We start from the raw sequence: 22,919 nt of genomic DNA, 5'->3' as shown, positions 1-22,919 counted from the left end.
TGGTCACAATGTGGTTACTAAAATCAGATTTTGATATACTGTATTTGGCTGTTTTTCGCTGCATAATATTTAGAAGTTGTCCTTTTCGGGTTTCTTGCCTGAACTCCCGTTCGTATAAGTTGGTAGCATAGCTACACACTTAGAAACAAAGGTCTTAAAAGGGTTCTTTGGGTGTCCCAATAGGAGCATCCTTTTTGATTCCAGGTAGAACTCTTTATAGCTTACACTGAGGGTTCTACATGGAGGCCAAAAAGGTTCTACCTGGAACCAAAAATATTTTTTAAAAGGGTCTCCAATGGGGACCGCCGATTTGTTCGAATTCCATTGATCAGCATGTATTGCTGTCAAAATGTGCTTGCTCTATTCTACAGAGACAGTTCCATCACTTATGGATCTTCTAATCTCATTTAAATCAGGAATTACATGAAACTATGAAGGCAGTTTAACAGTAGACTTTTTTGGTGGGGGTTAAAATAGAGGACTTGAACATGTAATCAACACCTAAATCCTCCTCATATACATATGAAAGTGATCTTTCATTGACTCTATAACTTTATTTCTTCATGCTCAGGAACACTCTGCTATGAAACAGCCTTTATCTCGTTCTGAAAAATCTATGCTATAGAAAGTTGCAGCATAAATATACCATACAATAAGATATTACCACCAAGGTCAAGATTAACTGTGGGCATAAACGGACCCATGGCACTCATCTAAAGAGGGGAAGGTAGTCTGGCAATGTGCCCACCTATCCACTGGCTGCCTCTGCGGCCCAATTTAATGTCTCTTATTTCTGATGGTCTGAACATTATGTGTAATTTGTTCACCAAGGTTGTTTGCCCACACTGATGATCATAAGTGAATCTTCAGTACTTACTCGTAGTCGAACACTGTTTAAAGATGGATTGAAAAGGGTGAATAAAGGAAGATGACGTGGCTTACTTTTATGTTTATGTGAAAGAAGCATATATATATATATATATATATATATATATACTGAACAAAAATATAAATGCAGCATGTAAGGTGTTCATGTTTCATGAGCTGAAATAAAAATCCCAGACAATTGAGATACGCACCAAAACCTCACACAACACAAAGCCACAGATGTCTCAAGTTTTGAGTGAGTGTGCAATTGGCATGCTGACTGCAGGAATGTCCACCAGAGCTGTTGCCAGAGAATTGAATGTCCATTTCTCTACCATAAGCCATCTCCAACATCTTTTTAGAGAATTTGGCAGTATGTCCAACCGGCCTCACAACCGCAGACCACGTGTAACCACGCCAGCCCAGGACCTCCACATCTGGCTTCTTCACATGTGGGATCGTCTGAGACCAGTCACCCGGACAGCTGATGAAACTGAGAACTATTTATATCTGTAATAAAGCCCTTTTGCGGGGAAAACTCATTCTGATTGGCTGGGCCTGGCTCCCCAGTTTATGTGCCTGGCTCCCTCCCAGGCCTACCCATGGCTGGCCCCTGCCCAATCACGTGAAATCCATAGATTAGGGCCTAATTTATTTATTTCAATTGACTGATTTCCTTATATGATCTTTAACTCAGTAAAAATGTTGAAATTGTTGCATGCTGTATTTATATTTTTGTCCAGTATATATATATACTGTATATAAGAGAAATAACGGTTAAATAATAACAATCAAAAATAATTCTGCATCATCGAAAATGCAGGCAAAATTTGTGAAATCACCTGGGAGACATTGCCTAGTAGCTTTTAAAACATGATTACAAAAAAACCCATGTGAACCAATCAGCAGTGCAATAAATGATTATTACCTTCTGCAGGCTATAATGAGGAGAGAGAGAGGGGGAGGCTTCTCCTCCAATGAGATCATTACATGGGGGGAGTTGAAGGGGGGGTAAGAGGTAGGTAGGGGATGTTTGGGGTAAGGTCAAATGGAGGGATCCATGGGCACGTGAGGATTGCAAAAACCTGCACTGTTATGCCAACACTTCCCTCCCAAGACTACTACAGTACAGCTAAGGTTAGTGGAATATTTGTCATGGGAGAAACATTGGCACTGTAGCTACATATTTTCTTCCATGGACCCCGAATAACCTTTACTAAGACATTTTTATTTCTTATTGTCTTTATAGGAGAACTACTGTTAAAAATCATAGCACGAGGAGAGTGAAAAGTTCCGCTGCTCAAGACAAATTATTTATAGGTCAAAGAAAACTACTGCAAAAGTGGGTCTAGTTTACAGGCCAACTTTTTAAGACTACTTTAGGAGTGCAAGCCTAATTACCCATATTGCTTTTGGGAGGTGTTCCTTTCTCCCCCTCTTCATAATATATGAACCATTTCTTCTCAAGAGATGTAGCATGAGAAGATACACTAGTATGGGTTTTCTGTTGATATCCACTGTGCTTATTCAAACATAATGTTTCTACTCTACTGTTATTTCTCAAAGGAGGTGTGAGTGTTTGTGCCTCAGGGAGGGAACACTGATTGTATACCACTACAATCCCAGAGGAAGCCAATGCATCGGTGCATTCTGAAGAGCTATCCTTCTCTGTCTATTTAGGACAAGGCACTCAAACCAATTATCTTCCACAGCTGACGAAATAGTCCTACTGCACCAACGTATCAATGAACTGGCCCCAACACAGACTCATGAAGCACATCGTAAAGAGTGACGTTGACTTCTACAAACATATACACTAAGCCAGGGCTTATAACAGCGGTCTCTGTGTGCCAACCTTAAAGACGCCCTGGTCGCAGCCATTGTAGGTGCTCTCCATGGTGTAGCTCCGGAGCACACCCATCTCCCTCCAGACCACCACCCGGGCTGTGGCCTCTCGGGACTTCTCCACAAGGTAGTTGCAGCTGTTAAAGGAGAAGGCTGGGGCTATCCGGTCCAGAGTCTTAGGGATGGTCTGGAGACAAAGACAGAGCGAGAAGAAATGGGCTTTAATACAGGTGCAGGGGTGGGTATTCTTTACACGGTTTAGCCCAAATAACGTAGATAAAGAAAGGTTGATTACCGTCATGATTCATTGAAGCTCTAATAAATGATTGATAAGTTATTTAGAATATATACATTCATCGTTTTTAACTACATGACAACATTCCCAAAACAAATGTCTTCCCCCAAAACAAAGCTTGATACCGTAGCTAGGTAATGATGACCAAGCGTTAAAGTAATTCTACTTCAAATATCCAGTAATAGCTACCCTGTATCCTGGGTCCTCCTTCAGAGTGGCAGTATTGACAGCAGAACCTGACTGCCACACAGTCTCCTTGACACTACAGCCATACAGGAACACATTCTTCTTCCGCGAGTGACCATGGTAATCACAGAACACCTGTGGAGGCAACATGACACAGCTGTGATGACGGCCCTGAAGGAACACAAGGTTTTGGGCGTCGTTGAACCTCATTAATCTAACGGGGATCACATAAATGACAAGGTTTTAAGGGCCATTGTGTGAGATAATAACAGAGCGGCTTTAGTACAAATGCAGTCGACTGTCTAGTCAAAGTGGGCAATAACCGCATCAATTCACGTGGAATACACTTTGGTGAGCAACATTTACAACAAAGAGAAGTCAATCACTATCAATAAATTGCATTAGGCACTTGTTTTGTTTAGTGATAATAATACCGTTTCATGCTCATAATTATTTGCAGGTACACTGGGTGATTACGGTAATAATAAACTGTAAATAACGGTTCAATTGATTTACGAATCGAGTTAATTATTCAATTATACTGCTGCCACACAATTGACTTGTTCACTTCCCAACACAGTAAAAAATTATCAAACCCATAGGTGAGAAGGTTTCTGATTCTTTATGTTTACGCTGAGGCAGGAAAAGTAATTTAAAAAAAACGTTCTTTCACTATGAACATTGATTTGACATAATTAGCTTAGATTTGGCATTTCAAGGTTAAAGACACGTGCAATGCATTTTCAGTTACAGAAATAAACCTGCCAGATTGTCATAATATAAATGACGTATAAATGACCTGTAACTGAGGTTAAACAGTTCTAAAACAGTTCAATCAAGTTTGTGGTAAGAAGGGCTGAGAAACCCAGAGCTAGATGTTTGCCTGGCTTTACATTCTGGAAACAGAGCAAATGTTTGTTGGAGTTCAGGTAGAGATCACAGCAGAACACCTTAGCTATAAACAAGATAAGTAGATTCAGAAAGAACAACACAAAGTTCAGGGGCGGTGAATCAGATAGACCAGGGATGTTGAGTTATATATCTGAATGAACAACATAAGTGCTTTTGCATCAAATTATTGTCAAAGCAATGCATGTGCTGTCTGAGTATTTCTGTGAGAGGGTGGGGTAGAGAGAAAGAGAGAGAAAGCGAGAGAGCTATCTATTTGGTCTACACTCTTAGAAAAAAAGTGTTATCTAGAACCTAAACGTTTTTTTTAGCTGTCCCCAAAGGAGAACCCTTTTTGGTTCCAGGTTTTGGGTTTTGTAAACCCTTTCCACAGAAGGTTCTACATGGAACCCAAAAGAGTTCTCCTATGGGGACAGTCGAAGAACCCTTTTGGAACCCAAAAGACTGTGCAAATGCTTGTGAAGTGAAGTGTGGAGCTGTTGAGTGACATGTCTCACCAGGGGTGTCTTGCCGATGCTGTTGAGGTAGTAGAGGAAGCCCTTGGCATGGTATATAGTAGGGCTCAGAACAGGATCAGGCTTCATCCACTGTCTGTTGAGATCTTCACCGTTCAGAGAGCAGCGGTGACTGGTGACAACACAACAGAGATACATACTGTAAGGTATACTGCTGAGTCTTCTTTACGAACATAAAGCTCAACGCCGTTTCAGTGCACTTATCTGCAAAACCCTAACATGTGGTCATCCATATCTCAGGGTTTGCGAGATCAGCACGTACAAACAATAGCGACCCGATTCGGTTTGATCTGAGCAGACCAACACAGTAGCAGTCAAGTTGAGTCAAGAGTGTCAAATTATACCCTCCATTTTAGGATTGTTTATGCAATACTGAATGTCTATCCTGTCTATCCTGCAGTTGGCATTGAATCATATGAATGACCTTTGAATGGAAAGGCATTATGTAGAGAGCATTTACAGTACCTGCTGAACTAAACACACAGCAACTCAAATCACATAGGGCCAAATCTGACTAGAGATTTTGACAGCACAGGAGGCTGGTGGCACCTTAATTGGGGAGGACGGGCTAGTGGTAATGACTGGAGTGGAATCAGTGGAATTGTATCAAATACATCAAACACATGTTTTCATGGTGTTTGATGCCTTTCCAATTGATCTGTTCCGGCCATTATTATGAGCCGTCCTCCCCTCAGCAGTCTCCTGTGCTGCACGGGCAACTCAAGTGATGCAGAAATCTCCTATTAACGTCAATGCAGTAAGACATAAGATTTACACAAAATATAGAGGAAAGGTACAGTCTCATGTACCATGGCGAAAGTATCCTATTGCCATGTTCCTAGCCAGATGAGCATAGCCACAGTAAGATCTGTTTTTCTCAAATCGATAGTTATGTGATGCAATAGTCTCAAATGAACATTTATGGTGAAACATGTATCACATAATTTATGATACCGTGTTACATTGCATTTAATGGTGATAACTATCGTCACTGGCTTTCAAAGTAGCCTGTACTCATTTCCATCTCTCTCATTCCAGATGAACTATACTGGGTAGACTCATCTGGGGAGTGCCACACTGTCAGGCGGTGCGGCTCTTAGGTTAGATTAGGCACTTCTGTATTTAGTGGCAGACGTTCACTAACACTAACACTAACACTAACAATCTAAATTGTGCTAAATCCACCTAAATTATCAAACTAAATGGTAAACATAAAAACAATTCAGCAGATAACAGCTACACCAGAAGCAAAACTTCATGTCTCGGTAGCCAGGAGTTTGATCATTTTCCATGACTTATGAGAGGGGCAAATGACGGGTGTTTAACGTGTGATTGCTTGCCAAACTAGAGGGCAGCCTTTCCAATCTTTACTGACAGCCTGTCATGGAGCTGCCAAGGCAGAGAACACTGACCTGGCAGGTTAGATGTCAATTGATTACTGAGTTCTGGACCCTCAGAACTATTGGACTGAGTGGTGAACGAGAACTGTTGGTTGGTATTTCTACAGCACGACTGCAAAACACACAGGGAAAAGGTGGAACAAAGTGGCACGAAGGTGTTTATCTAGCCAATCCTATGCATTAAATGGGATCAAGTAATACTCACTAGTATGTTCATTTCAGAGGAGGCTGGTGGGAGGAGCTATAAAAGGGCGGCTCATTGTAATGGCTGGAATGGAACAAATGGAACGGTATCAAACACATCAAACATATGGAAACCACACGACTCTGTCCCATTAATTCCATCCCAGCCATTACAATGAGTCCTATAGCTCCTCCAACCAGCCTCCTCTGGTTAGTTTCCATACCTTACGGTACTTCAAGGGGAATAAACGTGACATTGTTTTGTACACATAATGAAGCTACCAGTGAAGACCATGACACTGACTGTCTAGAGCAGAAACAGACCAAGGCCAGATTAGATTTGATATGACCAGCTATAATACCTTTGAAATACAGTATGCCCTGCAATAAGCTACAGGCTAGTTTTGATACACCTAAATATTAGACATCAAAATCTATAGTCATCTCAACATAACAACCTAGCAGTTGAAAGGGCACCTTTCCAAGCTCTCTGGGAGCGACATACTCAAACTGACACTAACCTTTGGAGTGGACATCAACCAACTGCCCGTCTCTGTCGTAAAAGTTATATCTATTCACTTGCTGTACAGAAGACAATAATATCATGTACAAAATTATATTCAAACACAAAAAAAAGCTTCTCCAAAAATAGAGTAGACCTCCTGTTGAGGTATCGTTTCCACTTGGCGAATTATCCTTCTTGACATGCCTACTAACTTCTAATTCAATCTCATCACAAAGCCTCTGTTGTCAGGCAGTTTGGTAATCCACGCGCTTTGCTGAAAATGACACAGAAATGAAAGACTCTATCTTTCAGTTTAAAAACTCTGCTTTGTTCATGACAGTAAAAATGTATGAAGACCTTTGAGTTCCCTCTCAATGAGGAGCGAGGGCAGCAGAGCATTTTGTTTCCACTTACTGTGTGTTACAGTCTGACAGCCCATCCCCATTTCACAGCCTGCAAGATGTCCGCCGGCCATCCCACATTATGCTCACAAATTCAACAAACTGGATGACTAGGAATAGTAAGTGGGTGGGTATAGATCTAATACGTACATGTCATGAGAGTGACGGACATGATGAATGTAGCTCCATCTATCTCATCATGACGCACAGTATAATACATTAAAGACAGATTTGTGAGCTTTGAATGTTGAACTCTTCATCTGAAGTACATTTGTCAATGCGTCTCATATTAACTACAGTGTGATACTGATCCAATGTAGTGAATCTTTGCACACGTGATTATTTTGTTCCTCAGTCATTTCAGGTTGGGGATAGCAAACTACCGTTACACCAGAAACCTGACAAATCTGTGCTGAGATAAATTGTACTCCAGGCCTTCCTAACGTCTCTAAAAAACTTTGCCCAGACGTACTCTATTTAAGTTCATTAATGCAGGACTGAGCTCCAACAGATTTTTACCCAAGCAGGAGTAATGTTCTTATAGGATCTAATTAGAAACAGAGTTGATCACGTGTGAATGGATTGGAATATAATGGTCATCTATACAACATCACACTAAATGAGTGTATCTCTCTGTGTGTGTTGGATGTGGGAGTCACTCCGATCTTTGACAGTAACAGCTGGGTCGTTCCACCAATTCAGTGCTTTTTGAGAAGTGTAACTTGGTCAAAATAAAAGTTTGATTTCACTTAATTTTATCTCACTTAACATTCTGTCATGTCCAACTTAACTAAAAAAACAAGTTTCCCATCTCAAGATGTTAAAAGAAAATGACTATAGTAATTGCCCATCAAGTGCCAAATAAAGTAACATGATTGACCATAACAGGGTTGATGATTTCCTTTTAAATCAGTCATGAATCCCCTTGTGACAGGGAATGGAAGCTTGTTGTGTACAACAAGGAGAGGATCTTCAACTGACCCTAGAAATAGTACTGATAGGAGACCTGGAGAGACCGGGTCAATCAATTACTAATAGTCTTTGTAAAAGGATTTATCTTCAACTCGCAATCTGTGGATTCTATTTGATTAGATAGATTGAAATTGTACGTTAAACATCACAGCATACTTGAAAGATATATACTACCGTTACAAAGTTTGGGGACACTTAGAAATGTCCTTGTTTTTGAAAGAAAAGCATTTTTTTGTCCATTAAAATAACATCAAATTGATCAGAATACAGTGTAGACAGTGTTAACGTTGTAAATTACTATTGTAGCAGGAAACGGATGATTTTTAATGGAATATCTACGTAGGCGTACAGAGGCCCATTATCAGCAACCATCACTCCTGTGTTCCAATGGCACATTGTGTTAGCTTATCCAAGTTGATCATTTTAAAAGGCTAATTGATCATTAGAAAACACTTTTTCAATTATGTTAGCACAGCTGAAAACTGTTGTCCTCATTTAAAGAAGCAATAAAACTGGCCTTCTTTAGACTAGTTGAGTATCTGGAGCATCAGCATTTGTGGGTTCGATTACAGGCTCAAAAGACCTTTCTTCTGAAACTCGTCAGTCCATTCTTGTTCTGAGAAATGAAGGCTATTCCATACAAGTTGTCCTTGATGTTGTCCTTGAGTTGACCCTGCCCTCTAGTTGTCCTTGATGTCCCTTGTTTTTTTTGCATTGTTGATTTCTTTTTTCTCTTTACTTCATTTTCTTGGTTGTTGGTGCATTGGAGCGGTTCTTGGGAATGGGGAATGGACATATTATTATTTATTTATTTTTCTTGGGGGAGGACTGTGGGATGGATCCCGGATGGTTGAGGGGCAGCTCTTGGGGAATTGTGGGGGGGGGGGGATCTTGGAGGGTTCGGGTCCCCGTTTTTGGCCTTGTGGGAGATCTGTCGACGTGCCCTTGAGCAGGGTGTTGACCCTGGATGCTTCTGTGTGTCACTCTGAATGGGAGTCTGTTGGATGACTGGTATGGTTGAGTGGCTTCACTGCAAGTATATTATATGTTTTGGATATTCAATACATTTTTTTTTTTTTTTTTTTTAAAGAATGGAAGTTCAATGCAAAACAAAAACATTGTTGAAACTTTTCTAGCCTGTCTATCTATAGGTAACAGGGTTGATGTGTTATTCTAGCCTGTCTATCTATAGGTAACAGGGTTGATGTGTTATTCTAGCCTGTCTATCTATAGGTAACAGGGTTGATGTGTTATTCTAGCCTGTCTATCTATAGGTAACAGGGTTGATGTGTTATTCTAGCCTGTCTATCTATAGGTAACAGGGTTGATGTGTTATTCTAGCCTGTCTATCTATAGGTAACAGGGTGGACGTGTTTTGCGATCAATAATCTCAATCCATCGATTTTCTGTCAATTCACAAAGTCGATGACTGGCACTACTATCTTGTTCTCATACAACGTGTTTACTTGTAGTCTCACAGAGTCTGATATTTCTTCAGTCACCATTATAACAGATGTCAGGGTACAAAAATAACCTTCATCTCTTTATAGCATTTGACGGAATTAATTTTCTAAATAAATGAAAAATGAATGAATTCAAACGGTCTTTTTACTCCTGGACACCGAAGTCTACCTCCTGTCCTTTACAAACAAAGCAATCTGTCGCTGGGTCCACTTTACATCCCAGACAAAGACAGTTCAATTTAGTTTTGTTACAGGGAGTCGCCAGTTCAGGGGGATGAATAGATTTATATGCCCCGTCTAATGGGGTTACATCCTAGTTTCACCCTCAAATCTCCGTCAGACATGGATGTGCACAATGAGCATTTAGTTCGACCTCAAAGTCACTGCACCCCACCACGCCACAGATTCGGATTTAAGCATTAAGCATTGCCAGGATGGAAAATCACTGTTACTGTATCCCAGAGTTTATCATTTAAAACTAATGGAAAACATTGAGCAGATATTGGAGCTCTTATCACTATTGGGAGGGGGAAGCGCTCTGTCTGGCAGCACATGGGTGAGTCCCATTAACTGGTGGAATTGGAAAGTGGAAATTCATTTTCCTTTTGTTTGGAGTGCTCTGATGGCTTCACAGATAGAGGATAGAGGCTCAGGTGAGCAGGGGAGGGAGCAGCCTTGACACCTCCGTCCCATCTCCCTCGCTCTCTCCGTCCGTGGCAACGGCTATCACTATGGAGGATGGGCTGGCTTTAAAGGAGATTGTAAATGTGGCTGACATGGCAGACCTCCCAGGAGAGAGTCATGGGTTCTTGGACATACTGTACATTGCGGATTGATCTGACACATCAATGTCCTGTCTGAGCTATGGAACACACATGTCACATGGCTCCTCTTCACAGGAGAAAGCATCAAAGGTTACACATGTTCCATCCATCAACAACACAAATACAGCCCACAGAGAGCAGAGCAGGAGAGAGGTTGATAAAATCATGCGATTGGTGGTTGATGCACTCAAAGAGCACAAAATGCCATTTCAAATTCAGGTCAATGAGAGAGGATACACTACATGGTTGGTCCCCCCTTTGCTGCCATTACAGCCTCCACTCTTCTGAAAGGCTTTTCACTAGATGTTGGAACATTGTTGCAGGGACTTGCTTCCATTCAGCCACAAGAGCATTAGTGAGGACGGGCATTGATGTTGGGCGATTAGGCCTGGCTCGCAGTCGGCATTCCAATTCATCCCAAAGGTGTTCGATGGGGTTGAGGTCAGGGCTCTGTGCATGCCAGTCAAGTTCTTCCACACCGACTTCGACAAACCATTTCTGCATGGACCTCGCTTTGTGCATGGGGGCATTGTCATGCTGAAACAGGAAAGGGCCTTCCCCAAACTGTTGCCACAAAGTTGGAAGTACAGAATAGTCTAGAATGTCATTGTATGCTGTAGCATTAAGATTCCCCTTCTCTGGAACTAAGGGGCCTAAGACGACGCACCATGGAAAACAGCCCCAGACCATTATTCATCCTCCACCAAACTTTACAGTTGGCACTAGCGTTCTCCTGGCATCTGCCAAACCCAGATTTGTTTGTCGGACTGCCAGAAGGTGAAGCGTGATTCATCACTCCAGAGAATGTGTGACAAACTTTACACCACTCCAGCCGACACTTGGCATTGTGCATGGTGATCTTAGGCTTGTGTGCGACTTCTCGGCCATGAAAAAACATTCCATGATGCTCCAGACAAACAGTTATTGTGCTGACGTTGCTTCCAGAGGCAGTTTGGAACTCGGCAGTGAGTGTAGCAACAGAGACAGACCATTTTTATGCACTTCAGCCCGTTTCTGTGAGCTTGTGTGGCTTACCACTTTGCGGTTGAGCCGTTGTTGCTCCTAGACATTTCCACTTCACAATAATAGCCCTTACAGTTGGCCGGGGCAGCTCTAGCAGGGCAGACATTTGATGAACTGACTTGTAGGAAAGGTGGCATCTGGTGCCTCATTGAAAGTCACTGAGCTCTTCAGTAAGGCCATTCTGCTGCCAATGTTTGTCTATGGAGATTGCATGGTTGTGTGCTCACTTTTATACACCTGTCAGCAACCAGTGAGGCTGAAATAGCCAAATCCACTAATTTAAAGGGGTGTCCAAAATCTGTGTGTATATATAGTGCGCATAGCTAGACAGATAAGCTACAACCATATACATGTTGACATTTGTGCATCAACACAAGTCCATGAATAATGACTTTTTTCTATCACAGTACAGCCTATTCGTCACATCAATGGCCTAAAAATGATCATAGCTAGCTGGTATAGTATCTCGTTTGAAGGGCCTAGAAGGCTTTTACTCAACTTGGTGTTAAAAATTGAACATCGGGAGCATTCAACGTGTGGCAGGAAATCATCAAAGCTATGTCAACAATACCAGCATTTCTCTGTTACTCACTCCAATCGTGGCAATCACATTTCCCCTGTTTGTCCAGTTGAAAGATTAATCAGCTATTCATCCAATGTTAAAACGTTCCGCTCAATGACTCAAATAAAAAGGTCATTTTAACCAAATTAATGATGTAATTGTGACGCTTAGTACGATTTGGATAAATAATAACGATCTGTCACCTCTGTGGAAAGCATAGACCAGAGCTGATTGGTTCTGACACCGTTGCCTGGTGCTTCATCCCTGTGATGTTGCCAAGGAGGGAAACTTGCATAACCAAATCACCGGAGACCAGGCAGGCCTACTGTATACAGGAAAAAGCATAAACCTTGTGTTCACATAACAAAAAAAATTAGGTCATTTCTTACCTCACTGATAACAAACACCTGAAAATTCCTAAATCCTCTTTTGTATCATTTCCCTCCATTTACCTTGAGAGAGATAATAACAAAGCTCCTGCTTGTTACACAAAGCGTGTCCTTCCATAATATTGCCTGATAGCTTTAAACCATTTTCGACTCAGGCATTCATCTCTTCAGATGATGCCCATGGAAACCCTAACAGAACTCTGGCTGCTGCTACGTTCTGTCTGTGTGATTGACGTGTCCCTCGGGATGTCTGAGAGAAAAGACGTAAGTGCAGACGACAGCTGCTGGGAAGATAGTTAGTTTTGAAATGCTCTTAAATGCAAAAACCCTGCTCTCCGTTAAGCTAACGGATCCAGCGTCTCCTCCATACCGGAGTTCAAAGCCGTCTCAGAAACCCTCTGAACCGCTTACTGACTGTCTTACACTGATGTACTCTGAGAGCCCAAATATGAAAATATCCTTAGAACTCATATCAGTTATATGCATCTATTCTCCACCATGGAGAATCATACTGTAGAAACACTGAAGCAAGTGGAGACTTACGGCACTGGATCTTCAAATAATCTAGAACACCAATGTGACAACTATGCTGATAGGCAGTGCCAGGCAACCTCCCTCAGCACCACTATGCAATAACTGCAGCAACACCCACATCATCATGTCTTATTGCTTTACTCTACAGCCATTTGGTCTACATCTTCTCCTGGAACTCTAGATTGGCTGAGCTGGTTCAGACACATTCACCCTGTCCGCCATTGCGCCTGTGAATTATTTACGAGTGACTGCCGTCCCACAATCCACCACAACAAGCCTGAGTGGAGCGTGAAGCCAGCAGTTGAGTTGTGTTTCAAGTGCCTACTTCACCCACCCCCTCTCTCCTGGATGCTCTCTCTTCCTTTCAAATCTCACAGTGGATTTAAAGCAGGGTCTGTCAGATGTTTTGACGGAGCTTCTGTTGTGCATGGCTGGGTCGGACTGACTGTATTATCACCTGTGTGCAAAGCATAGAGATGGGGGATGGCTTTGTTTTGAATATTCATTTGTTTGCTTATTCGTGCCTGCTGGGCACAATCATTCTGCCGAGGGAAAAGTCATGGGAGGTTGTTAAGTATCTCCCTTGATGTGGAGCTCTGAGGAGAAGAAAAAAACATTTGGATTGAATATTCAAATAAACAAGACTCATTGTATACATTTTAAAATCTAATTCAAATGATGCTCTAATACAACTGCAATCAGAACAGCTCATTATATTGCCCTGTTATATCAAATGTTATGATGTACTTTTGTCGAGTACGCATACAGTATAAATTGCAGTATACGACTATGATATGGGATTCGGAATAACAGAATCAAATGGAAAACTAAAACATCACATTATTGTCAGTATCTGTAAACTACCCTCGCGTTGAGAGGACATTAGATGAGGGTTGAGTGGTCCTCTCTGACCTGTGATACCGCAGGATGGGGCTTCTCTTTGTGTTATTCCAGACTGAGAGGGAAATGAACTGAACACAACATGAGCAGCAGCTTACTCTGGCTCTGGGTAAACACACACATCCTCATTTCAACACACATGGCCACCTCTAAAGACACACACACACACACACACACACACACACACACACACACACACACACACACACACACACACACACAGCCTGTGTCTGAGTAACAAAAGCTGTTCCTCCTACCAATGCAATACGAGCTGAAGGAAATAGGAGTGTGTCTCTGTTATATTGCCTGTTTTTGCACTTGATTTGAATAGTCATGTGAATGTAGTTTCATTATCTGCTCTTCAAAGGCTATCCCATTACAGTCCCCAGGAAATTCATAGCTTTTAAACTCACTTTGTTTATTCATATTTCTGTTCTCATTAATCTCTACATCTTTCTTCCAAAGGCAAAGTCAAACTGTTATTGTACAAATAGCTTTTTTTTTCTTACCACCATAATATTTTAAAATATGCTAAATGATTCATCTTCAACACTTCAGAATCCTCTCCATAGAATGGCTCTAGTGGCTGAGATAACATGCTCCCAGCAGTTGGCCAGAGAGCAGTCATGCATATTTACATGCCCATGCTGTTAGGGGCTCTGAAGACACCTGAGCAGGTCTGGGCCCCGTTTCCCAGTTGTGATGTAAGTTAAGCATTACGATGATCGTACCAGATGCTTCGTTATTTACGAGCCAACTTTTGAATAGTGTTTCCTAAAGAAGCAGTGTGTCATTGCACCAAGTGTCAATACGGATAGGATTGAAAGAAAAACAGTGCTGCTCTCTGATCATTTTTCTCCATTCAAATAGCATTAGAATTATTCCACAATGCTGCCTACAGATCAGCTCCTAGAGAGATATTGCCACCTATGTATGGCTGCAAATATTGAGGTGGATTATTCTAGTACGCATAACCCATAACAATGCACTAAATCAGAGATTTGGCACATCATTGCGTACATGTTATGCTACACATCATGAAATATATTGAAACAAAAATGACAGACAGTAGCCGGGAATTAACTAAATTCAATTGAATGAACATAAAATATATTTCAATGTGATCAAAATATAGGGCTATGTAGCCTATAACTTACACTATCTATCTTATGCAGTCATCTCCGTTTTCATTTTAAGGATTGTTTTATTCTTCACTTTTTTGTAACAATTGCAAAGACATTGGCAACTTTGTAGGCTATTTGTAGTCAACTTCGTTCTGAACTTATCGGTAGTCACAGAGAGACAGATAAACCTCTTGATTCTGTGTTTTGCTGATATAGCTTCTGTGTAAAAAGAGGGAAGGAAGATAGTCTGGCGGGTAGGAGCATTGGGCCAATAACCGAAAGGTTGTTGGATCGAAGCCCTGAGCTGGCAAGGCAAAAGTCTGTCGTTCTGCCCCTGAGCAAAGCAGCTAACCCAGTTCCCTGGGTGCCGATGACGTGGATGTTGATCAAGGCAGCTCCCTGTACCTCTCTGATTCAGAGGGGTTGGGTTAAATTTGGGAGACACATTCAGTTGAATGTATTCAGTTGTAGAACTAACTAGGGATCCTAGGGATCCCTCTTTCCCTATAAAGTGATGGAGAAAAGCATCTAACAACGCACTTAGTTGTTCTACGAGTGGTCTGAGGCAGTTGGTTAACGAAAAGTGTTTTCAAGTCCACATTTAGAAACAATGTTTTTGGGAAACTGTTAGGCTACTAAAGATACACCGTAAGATGGTTCTAACGATGATCTTAACCCCACGTAGGACCTGTATTGTTGCTGCTGGTGAGGTACGGTACTGCTGCTCATCTGAGAGCTGCTGTCGGTCTATGGCCCTCCACACAGCCCATTGCCATCCAGTATAGAGGCCTGCCCGGATTTTAGCTTCATGCCAAACACACCATGGCAACATGGGCGATTATTATTATTTATTTATTTTACCTTTATCTAACTAAGCAAGTCAGTTAAGAACAAATTCTTATTTACAGTGGGACTCCCAAACAAGGCCAGATGTGATGCAGCCTGGATCAGATAGCTGCATGGAGCCCAAGTAGAACCCTAAACATATTGTTTGTTGATGAGGATAAAAATACATTTGTGTTCCGTCTGTCGCAAAACTTTTTTGAGCTGGAGGGTTTTGTTATTACCCAGTTGTATGCTTTAGTTTGCTTTTGTTTAGCCAATAATTACAATTTAAAATAGGTGAAATGATTCAGGAAGTAGAATGAATGCCTCATTACAGAATATTAATATCCAGATCATTAAACATTTAAGTGCAAAGGCTTCAAAACTAGTAGAGGGGCTCAGCCTCCTTCTAGGGCTCTTCCCTCTGGGCTCGGTTCTTGCTGAAATAGAGGAGGCTTTGTGAGACAGAGAGAGTAGCTCTTATGATTGATCTTACCACTCATCAGAGTCTCTTCACTGAAATAAATATTTTGTGTGGATCTACAGTATGTGTCACAGAAATTATATAATTAATTTGTCCTGCCAGTCCTGGATGTTACGAAATAGACATTAAGGGTAAAGTGCACATTGTTAATGTAACAAAAAATAGATTTTAGATTATACTGTAGGGGGCTGCTAGACAAACCCTAATGACCTCTCTAAGGACCCCTATCTACCTTTACAAAGCACACGCATAACACTCTCTTCTCTCCATTAGAATGCAGTAAACATACACATGTCAGATTTTATCCTTGGCATCCTGGGGGTGCACGTCCCTGATGACAGAGCTCACCCTGGTGGTGCACGTTCCTGATGACAGAACTCATCCTGGTGTTGCACGTCCCTGATGACAGAGCTCACCCTGGTGGTGCACGTCCCAGATGACAGAGCTCACCCTGGTGGTGCACGACCCTGATGACAGAGCTCACCCTGGTGGTGCACGACCCTGATGACAGAGCTCACCCTGGTGGTGCATGTCCCTAATGACAGAGCTCACCCTGGTGGTGCACGACCCTGATGACAGAGCTCACCCTGGTGGTGCACGTCCCTAATGACAGAACTCACCCTGGTGGTGCACGTCCCTGATGACAGAGCTCATCCTGGTGGTGCACGTCCCTAATGACAGAGCTCACCCTGGTGGTGCACGTCCCTAATGACAGAGCTCACCCTGGTGGTGCATGTCCCTAATGACAGAGCTCACCCTGGTGGTGCACGTCCCTAATGACAGAGCTCACCCTGGTGGTGCACGTCCCTAATGACAGAGTTCATCCTGGTGGTGCACGTCCCTAATGACAGAGCTCACCCTGGTGGTGCACGTCCCTAATGACAGAACTCACCCTGGTGGTGCACGTCCCTAATGACAGAGCTCACCCTGGTGGTGCACGTCCCTGATGACAGAGCTCATCCTGGTGGTGCACGTCCCTAATGACAGAGCTCACCCTGGTGGTGCATGTCCCTAATGACAGAGCTCACCCTGGTGGTGCATGTCCCTAATGACAGAGCTCATCCTGGTGGTGCATGTCCCTAATGACAGAGTTCATCCTGGTGGTGCATGTCCCTAATGACAGAGCTCACCCTGGTGGTGCATGTCCCTAATGACAGAGCTCACCCTGGTGGTGCATGTCCCTAATGACAGAGTTCATCCTGGTGGTGCATGTCCCTAATGACAGAGCTCACCCTGGTGGTGCATGTCCCTAATGACAGAGCTCACCCTTTAGAAAAGGAAAACCGCAGAAAGCTCAGATGCAATCATTTATTTACCAACGTCTCGACATCAAGCTGTCTTCATCAGGGTTTCATGTGGAACACCCTCCACACTGCCTGCCACTCAGAAGACCACCATGTCACCTCTATGTTAATCACAGTGATGGAGCTAACAGGTCAAACAACCTTGGAGGCAAGCTGAGACCCTCCACCTGTTATCTTTCACCCCTCAGAACCCTTCCTCCTACTGAAACAGCTTAGCCGCAGGGGCACGTGGGCGGTGGGATGGAAGGGATGCTTTCTACAGCCAATCTGGAGGAGATGATTATGAGAACCTCATAGGGTGCTTGTCTATCACTCATGGTCTTATCTAGTGCATCTCTTTATGAAGTGCCAGTATGAAGTATGCTGATAATACTTGTGTCTGTCGGCACGGACAGGACAAGTAAAAAGTAATACAAATGTGCTCGATATTGAATGCGTTTCTATGGAGTGTTGAGCAGTGAGAGCCAAGGGCGGGTGCTCTGTGGTATTGATGTATGTAAATGCTCTTGGTCTTCACTGCAGTAGGAGGACCATTGTCACATTGATTGTTATTAGCTCAATACCATAGAGCAGCCAGCAAGGAACATTTACACATTTCTAGAAGAGTGAAACAACAACTTTGACTTTTTAAAGGTCAATATGGCTCTAACCAAACGTGAATGCCATGGATGTCTAGGATTCTGATCAGCATCGTTACTGCAGGAGAAAACACATGCAGAGGGATTATTATTGACTGATCACAGTCTCAGGAAAATCATGTGTTCCACTCGCATATGCCGTCTGCACATTTCTCTCCGGTTGTTGCACATATGTTTTCTCGGCCCAGAATAACAATGGTAGTTGAAGCCAGATACCGTAATCAGTTTAGTTAAAAGTCAAGAAAGTGTCGTCCCTCGCCTCCGAGTCTCACCGAAAAAAGAGGAATGGAATGGAAACTATGAGAGTTCTAGCATTCCCTGTCCCCATTCCATCAGACAGACAGAGTGCTCATCTCCTGTCCTGGAAACACATAACTAGGTAATGACACCACTGTCTCTGTCAATGTGGCTCCCGTATGGAAACACAGTCTATTTCCTTTATTTATTCCGCGTCTAAGCCTAGTTCTACCGAACCAGCACTGACCTCCACGGTCTAATTGGCCTGTTTCACTCTGAAATAACTTGGGCTCATCTGAGTAGTTCATTTATGCAGCATCAAATTGGAGCTTCGGAGGAAGAAATACATTGTGAATTGTTAGAGTGGCTGTGGTTTAGCTTGACAGACCAAGGGTACATAAAAAGCTTATTCTGATGTTCCAGTATATGTCGAAATGAATGGCTGAGATGACAATCAGAGACCTCTCCTGTGATTGGGGCAGTGTTGTTGGCTACTTGTAAAATAGGTACTGTTTCAGACACAGAGCTAAAAAGATAATGAAATGCAGTTGAAAATTGAAATATTTTGCAGATTACTGTTGTTATCCATATCAAACAAGCTAACATATTGCCTCGTGTTACACTTCGTAGTCTAATAAGCATTATAAACTGGGTGGTTCGAGCCCTGAATGCTGATTGGCTGACGGCCGTGGTATATCAGACCGGCAGCGTAGCCTAGTGGCTAGAGCGTTGGACTAGTAACTGAAAGGTTGCAAGATCGAATCCCCGAGCTGACAAGGTACAACTCTGCCGTTCTGCCCCTGAACAAGGCAGTTAACCCACTGTTCCTAGGCTGTCATTGAAAATAAGAATTTGTTCTTAACTGACTTGCCTAGTTAAATAAAGGTTTTTAAAAAATGTAAGACCGTATACCACGGGTATGACAAAACATTTATTTTTACTGCTCTAATTACGTTGGTAACCAGTTTATAATAGCAATAAAGCAAGTCGGGGGTTTGTGGTTTAAGGCCAATACACCACGGTTAAGGGCTGTGTCCAGGCACTCCACTTTGTGTCGTGCGTAAGAGCTGACCTTAGCCGTGGTATATTGGCCATATACCACACCCCCTCGGGCCTTATTGCTTAAATGTCCAGTGGTATGCATCAACACCAACTCTATTCCTGCTCATCTGAGTCATTCTCCTGTCTCCTGATTACGTACCTCCGAGGTAACTCTTGAAATCCCTCACCATCTAACACTATATGAGTCACCTGCTGAGGGACTTGCTTAGATGCTTGAACGAAACAGACAATTAGTTGGCTGCTGGTGGTGTAGGCATGTTGATCTACTTCAAAGTGTGTAAGGAGGCATTTACTGTCTAGGGATGACGCTAGGTGTGGAGTGAGTGAGTTGAGGTGAGGTGAGTGATGGGGGATTTTGGGGATGAGGTGTGGAGGGTTGATTGTGAGTGAGGAGGGTGGTTGGGGATGACACCAGGTGGGAAGTGAGGGTGTGTGTGTGTGTGTGTGGGGGGGGGGGGGGGGGGGGGGGGGTCAGAGGTCAGGGAGCATGAGACAGATTATCAAATCACTAGACCACTGGACCTATTACAGGCCAAAACAGATAATGGTTCCAGAAAACAAATTGAATGCTAGAACACCACAGAGCTCTCCCTGGTGGCCTGTGCCCATTCAGGATGGAATATAAGAGAATCGGCCACAGGAATGTTTACACTGTATCGTTGTTTAAGCTGTACACCGGCAAATTGATTCAAAACACTGGAAACAGGAGAGTCTACCTGTCACCGGTAGTATAGATTTAAACAGTCAAAAAACACTGTGTGGTAAATGTTAACCATTGAAAAAAGAGCTACTGTGAGAATAATGCAATGTGAGAGCGATTGAATTGAGCCCTGAGACACTGACCAAGTGGATCTCATAATCAAATCAAATCCAATTGTATTGGTCACATCCACATGTTTAGGAGATGTTATTGCGGGTGTCAACAGTAGTATCTAAAAATGCACAACAATACTTCTGTGAATCATGTACTCATGTACTTTTATGGTAGGATTATTTTGGTTTCTTAAGTATTTCATATAACTGCTCTGCTGCAGAACGAACCAGCAGACTCAGAAATGGAGAAAAGTGAGCCAGTTGGAATGGTGAGCACAAAGGTGTGCCCTTGACTGCCTTCACAATGATACCTCCCATTTCACGTACATTCTGGAATCTAATAGCTGTCTGAGCCCAACTTCTCCCTTCCTGCCTGGTCGTGTTAAGCCTTTGTAAATAGGGTATGGTGCAGAATGCTGCTTTCTGAACTGCATGAAAGGCTTGGGTAAGCCTGGAAGTGGCCCAGTCATTTCATTCCAGGCACACAAAGCAATCCCTAATTTCTGAGACTGTGTAACCTCGAGCAGGAAGGGAATCAGTCATGTTGTCTACAGAATCCGTTATCTGCCACACCACTTGAATGTTATCAGAATGCATCTGGTAGTGTTTCGTGTCGGTTGGTTCCCTCTTAGGACTCTCACCACCAACATGAATCAATAAGGGCTAGGAAGCTAGTGTGAGCAAGGTGTATCTGTAATGGCCCGTCACTAATAGGGTGTTGTTGTAGTGACGTACATGTGCAGTACATCATTAACAAATAGATCACAGTAAAACAACCCATCTCCATGTACTTTGAAGCAATTCAATATACAGTAAAGATGATGAAGAGAAACGCCTGATATTCACTGTAAAGTGGCTGGATGCATAAATGGGTGCATAAAATGGCCTCTAATAGATTAACAATGATGAGGTCACGGGCTTCATGGGCTCCCAGTTATGTGTGGTCCCCTGGGATCCCATTCCCAATGTCTTTGTCAATTTAATCTACTTCCAGGGCCAGTGAGGTTAACGTGACTTCAACACGCCGGCCCAGCCGGCGTCACAGCCAATGTTTCTGGGAGCGCCCCAAATGACACCCTATTCCCTATACGGTACACTACTTTTGACCAAATCCCTGGTCAACAGTAGTGCACTACATAGGGAATAGGGTGTCATTTGGGGTGCACACACTGTCTCCAACCCTTACAGCTGACCAGCATGTAACACAAATCTGACATGCATCCGTTTAATAGCTGCCTCTCTGATCAATTGTTCAACCACTGGGTCTTGGCACAAACATACAGGTTGGACGGCGTTCAGTGAGGACAATGACTCTCTCTATCAACTCTGCTGTTAGAGGAATAGTGACCAGCAGATTTCATTCACAAATGTGGATCAATCTCTCGATCTCCTCCAATCAACTGCAGCAAACTGGGATCATTCAGGGCATCCAAAGGCTGACATATATGAAAGGTCATTGTAAGTGACCGATCATCTTCCCAAGATGACCTCGGTGAAAAACGTTTTCAATCAACCTGCTGGGTTGATTGTTCATTGCAACAACAGTGTATCTCTGCTCACATATTGTATTCCTAAATAGTGAACATGTTGCATCATGTGTTGACAGCCTCTCAACACATGACACTATGCAGTATGCTGTCAACACATAACAACACATGACACTATGCAGTATGCTGTCAACACACGACAACACATGACACTATGCAGTATGCTGTCAACACACGACAACACATGACACTATGCAGTATGCTGTCAACACACGACAACACATGACACTATGCAGTATGCTGTCAACACACGACAACACATGACACTATGCAGTATGCTGTCAACACACGACAACACATGACACTATGCAGTATGCTGTCAACACACGACAACACATGACACTATGCAGTATGCTGTCAACACACGACAACACATGACACTATGCAGTATGCTGTCAACACACGACAACACATGACACTATGCAGTATGCTGTCAACACACGACAACACATGACACTATGCAGTATGCTGTCAACACACGACAACACATGACACTATGCAGTATGCTGTCAACACACGACAACACATGACACTATGCAGTATGCTGTCAACACACGACAACACATGACACTATGCAGTATGCTGTCAACACACGACAACACATGACACTATGCAGTATGCTGTCAACACACGACAACACATGACACTATGCAGTATGCTGTCAACACACGACAACACATGACACTGAATTTAGGCAACAAATGTATCATCTCATCAAGCACCAGTGTCCAACTAGAGCTATAGTCACTTTTTAATAGTAGGTTTTTATACTGTATTTCTACCTTCATGAGGGCAGGAGATGAAGGCCATGGATGAAAATAACAAGAAGAGGTAGAAGTAATGACTCTGGGCAGATTCATGAAGAACCACTCTAGTAACACGAACATTTCTGACATACAATTTTATGTTTGCCCTTGCTACTATAGTAAGCACACTAATGAAAACATCAACTAATGGACAATGACAAATTGTGAGGCTTTTGTATTCACACTATTGTATTTCTCCATGACTCAAATGCCAGGGTATTGATCTGGACTGGGGAGGCATACCAAAGCCTGGGAGATAGTGACTCATTACCTCCATCCCCCACAGAAAGAGCAGAGGGGAAGGGC

At 42.8% G+C, this 22,919-nt stretch overlaps 1 protein-coding gene across 2 annotated transcripts in view; it reads right to left on the bottom strand.

The window, feature by feature from the left end:
* agbl1 (AGBL carboxypeptidase 1) overlaps nt 1–22,919 on the bottom strand; it is a 161,174-nt gene that overhangs the window by 62,267 nt on the left and 75,988 nt on the right. For both annotated transcript variants that reach the window (XR_016487780.1, XM_036953095.2), the window contains 3 exons: nt 4,600–4,729; nt 3,197–3,328; nt 2,723–2,899 (listed from right to left, as the gene is read on the bottom strand). Coding sequence is in view for 1 of the 2 variants with exons in the window: in XM_036953095.2 (XP_036808990.2) it covers nt 2,723–2,899; nt 3,197–3,328; nt 4,600–4,729 (439 nt within the window). In the remaining variant the exon portion in view is untranslated. The remainder of the gene's footprint in view (nt 1–2,722; nt 2,900–3,196; nt 3,329–4,599; nt 4,730–22,919) is intronic.

This window comes from Oncorhynchus mykiss, chromosome 2, assembly GCF_057628025.1.
Source record: "Oncorhynchus mykiss isolate SJ-2025 chromosome 2, ASM5762802v1, whole genome shotgun sequence".
NCBI lineage: Eukaryota > Metazoa > Chordata > Actinopteri > Salmoniformes > Salmonidae > Oncorhynchus > Oncorhynchus mykiss.
Note: the sequence above shows the minus strand (reverse complement) of the source record. Positions and strands in the feature narration are given on the sequence as shown.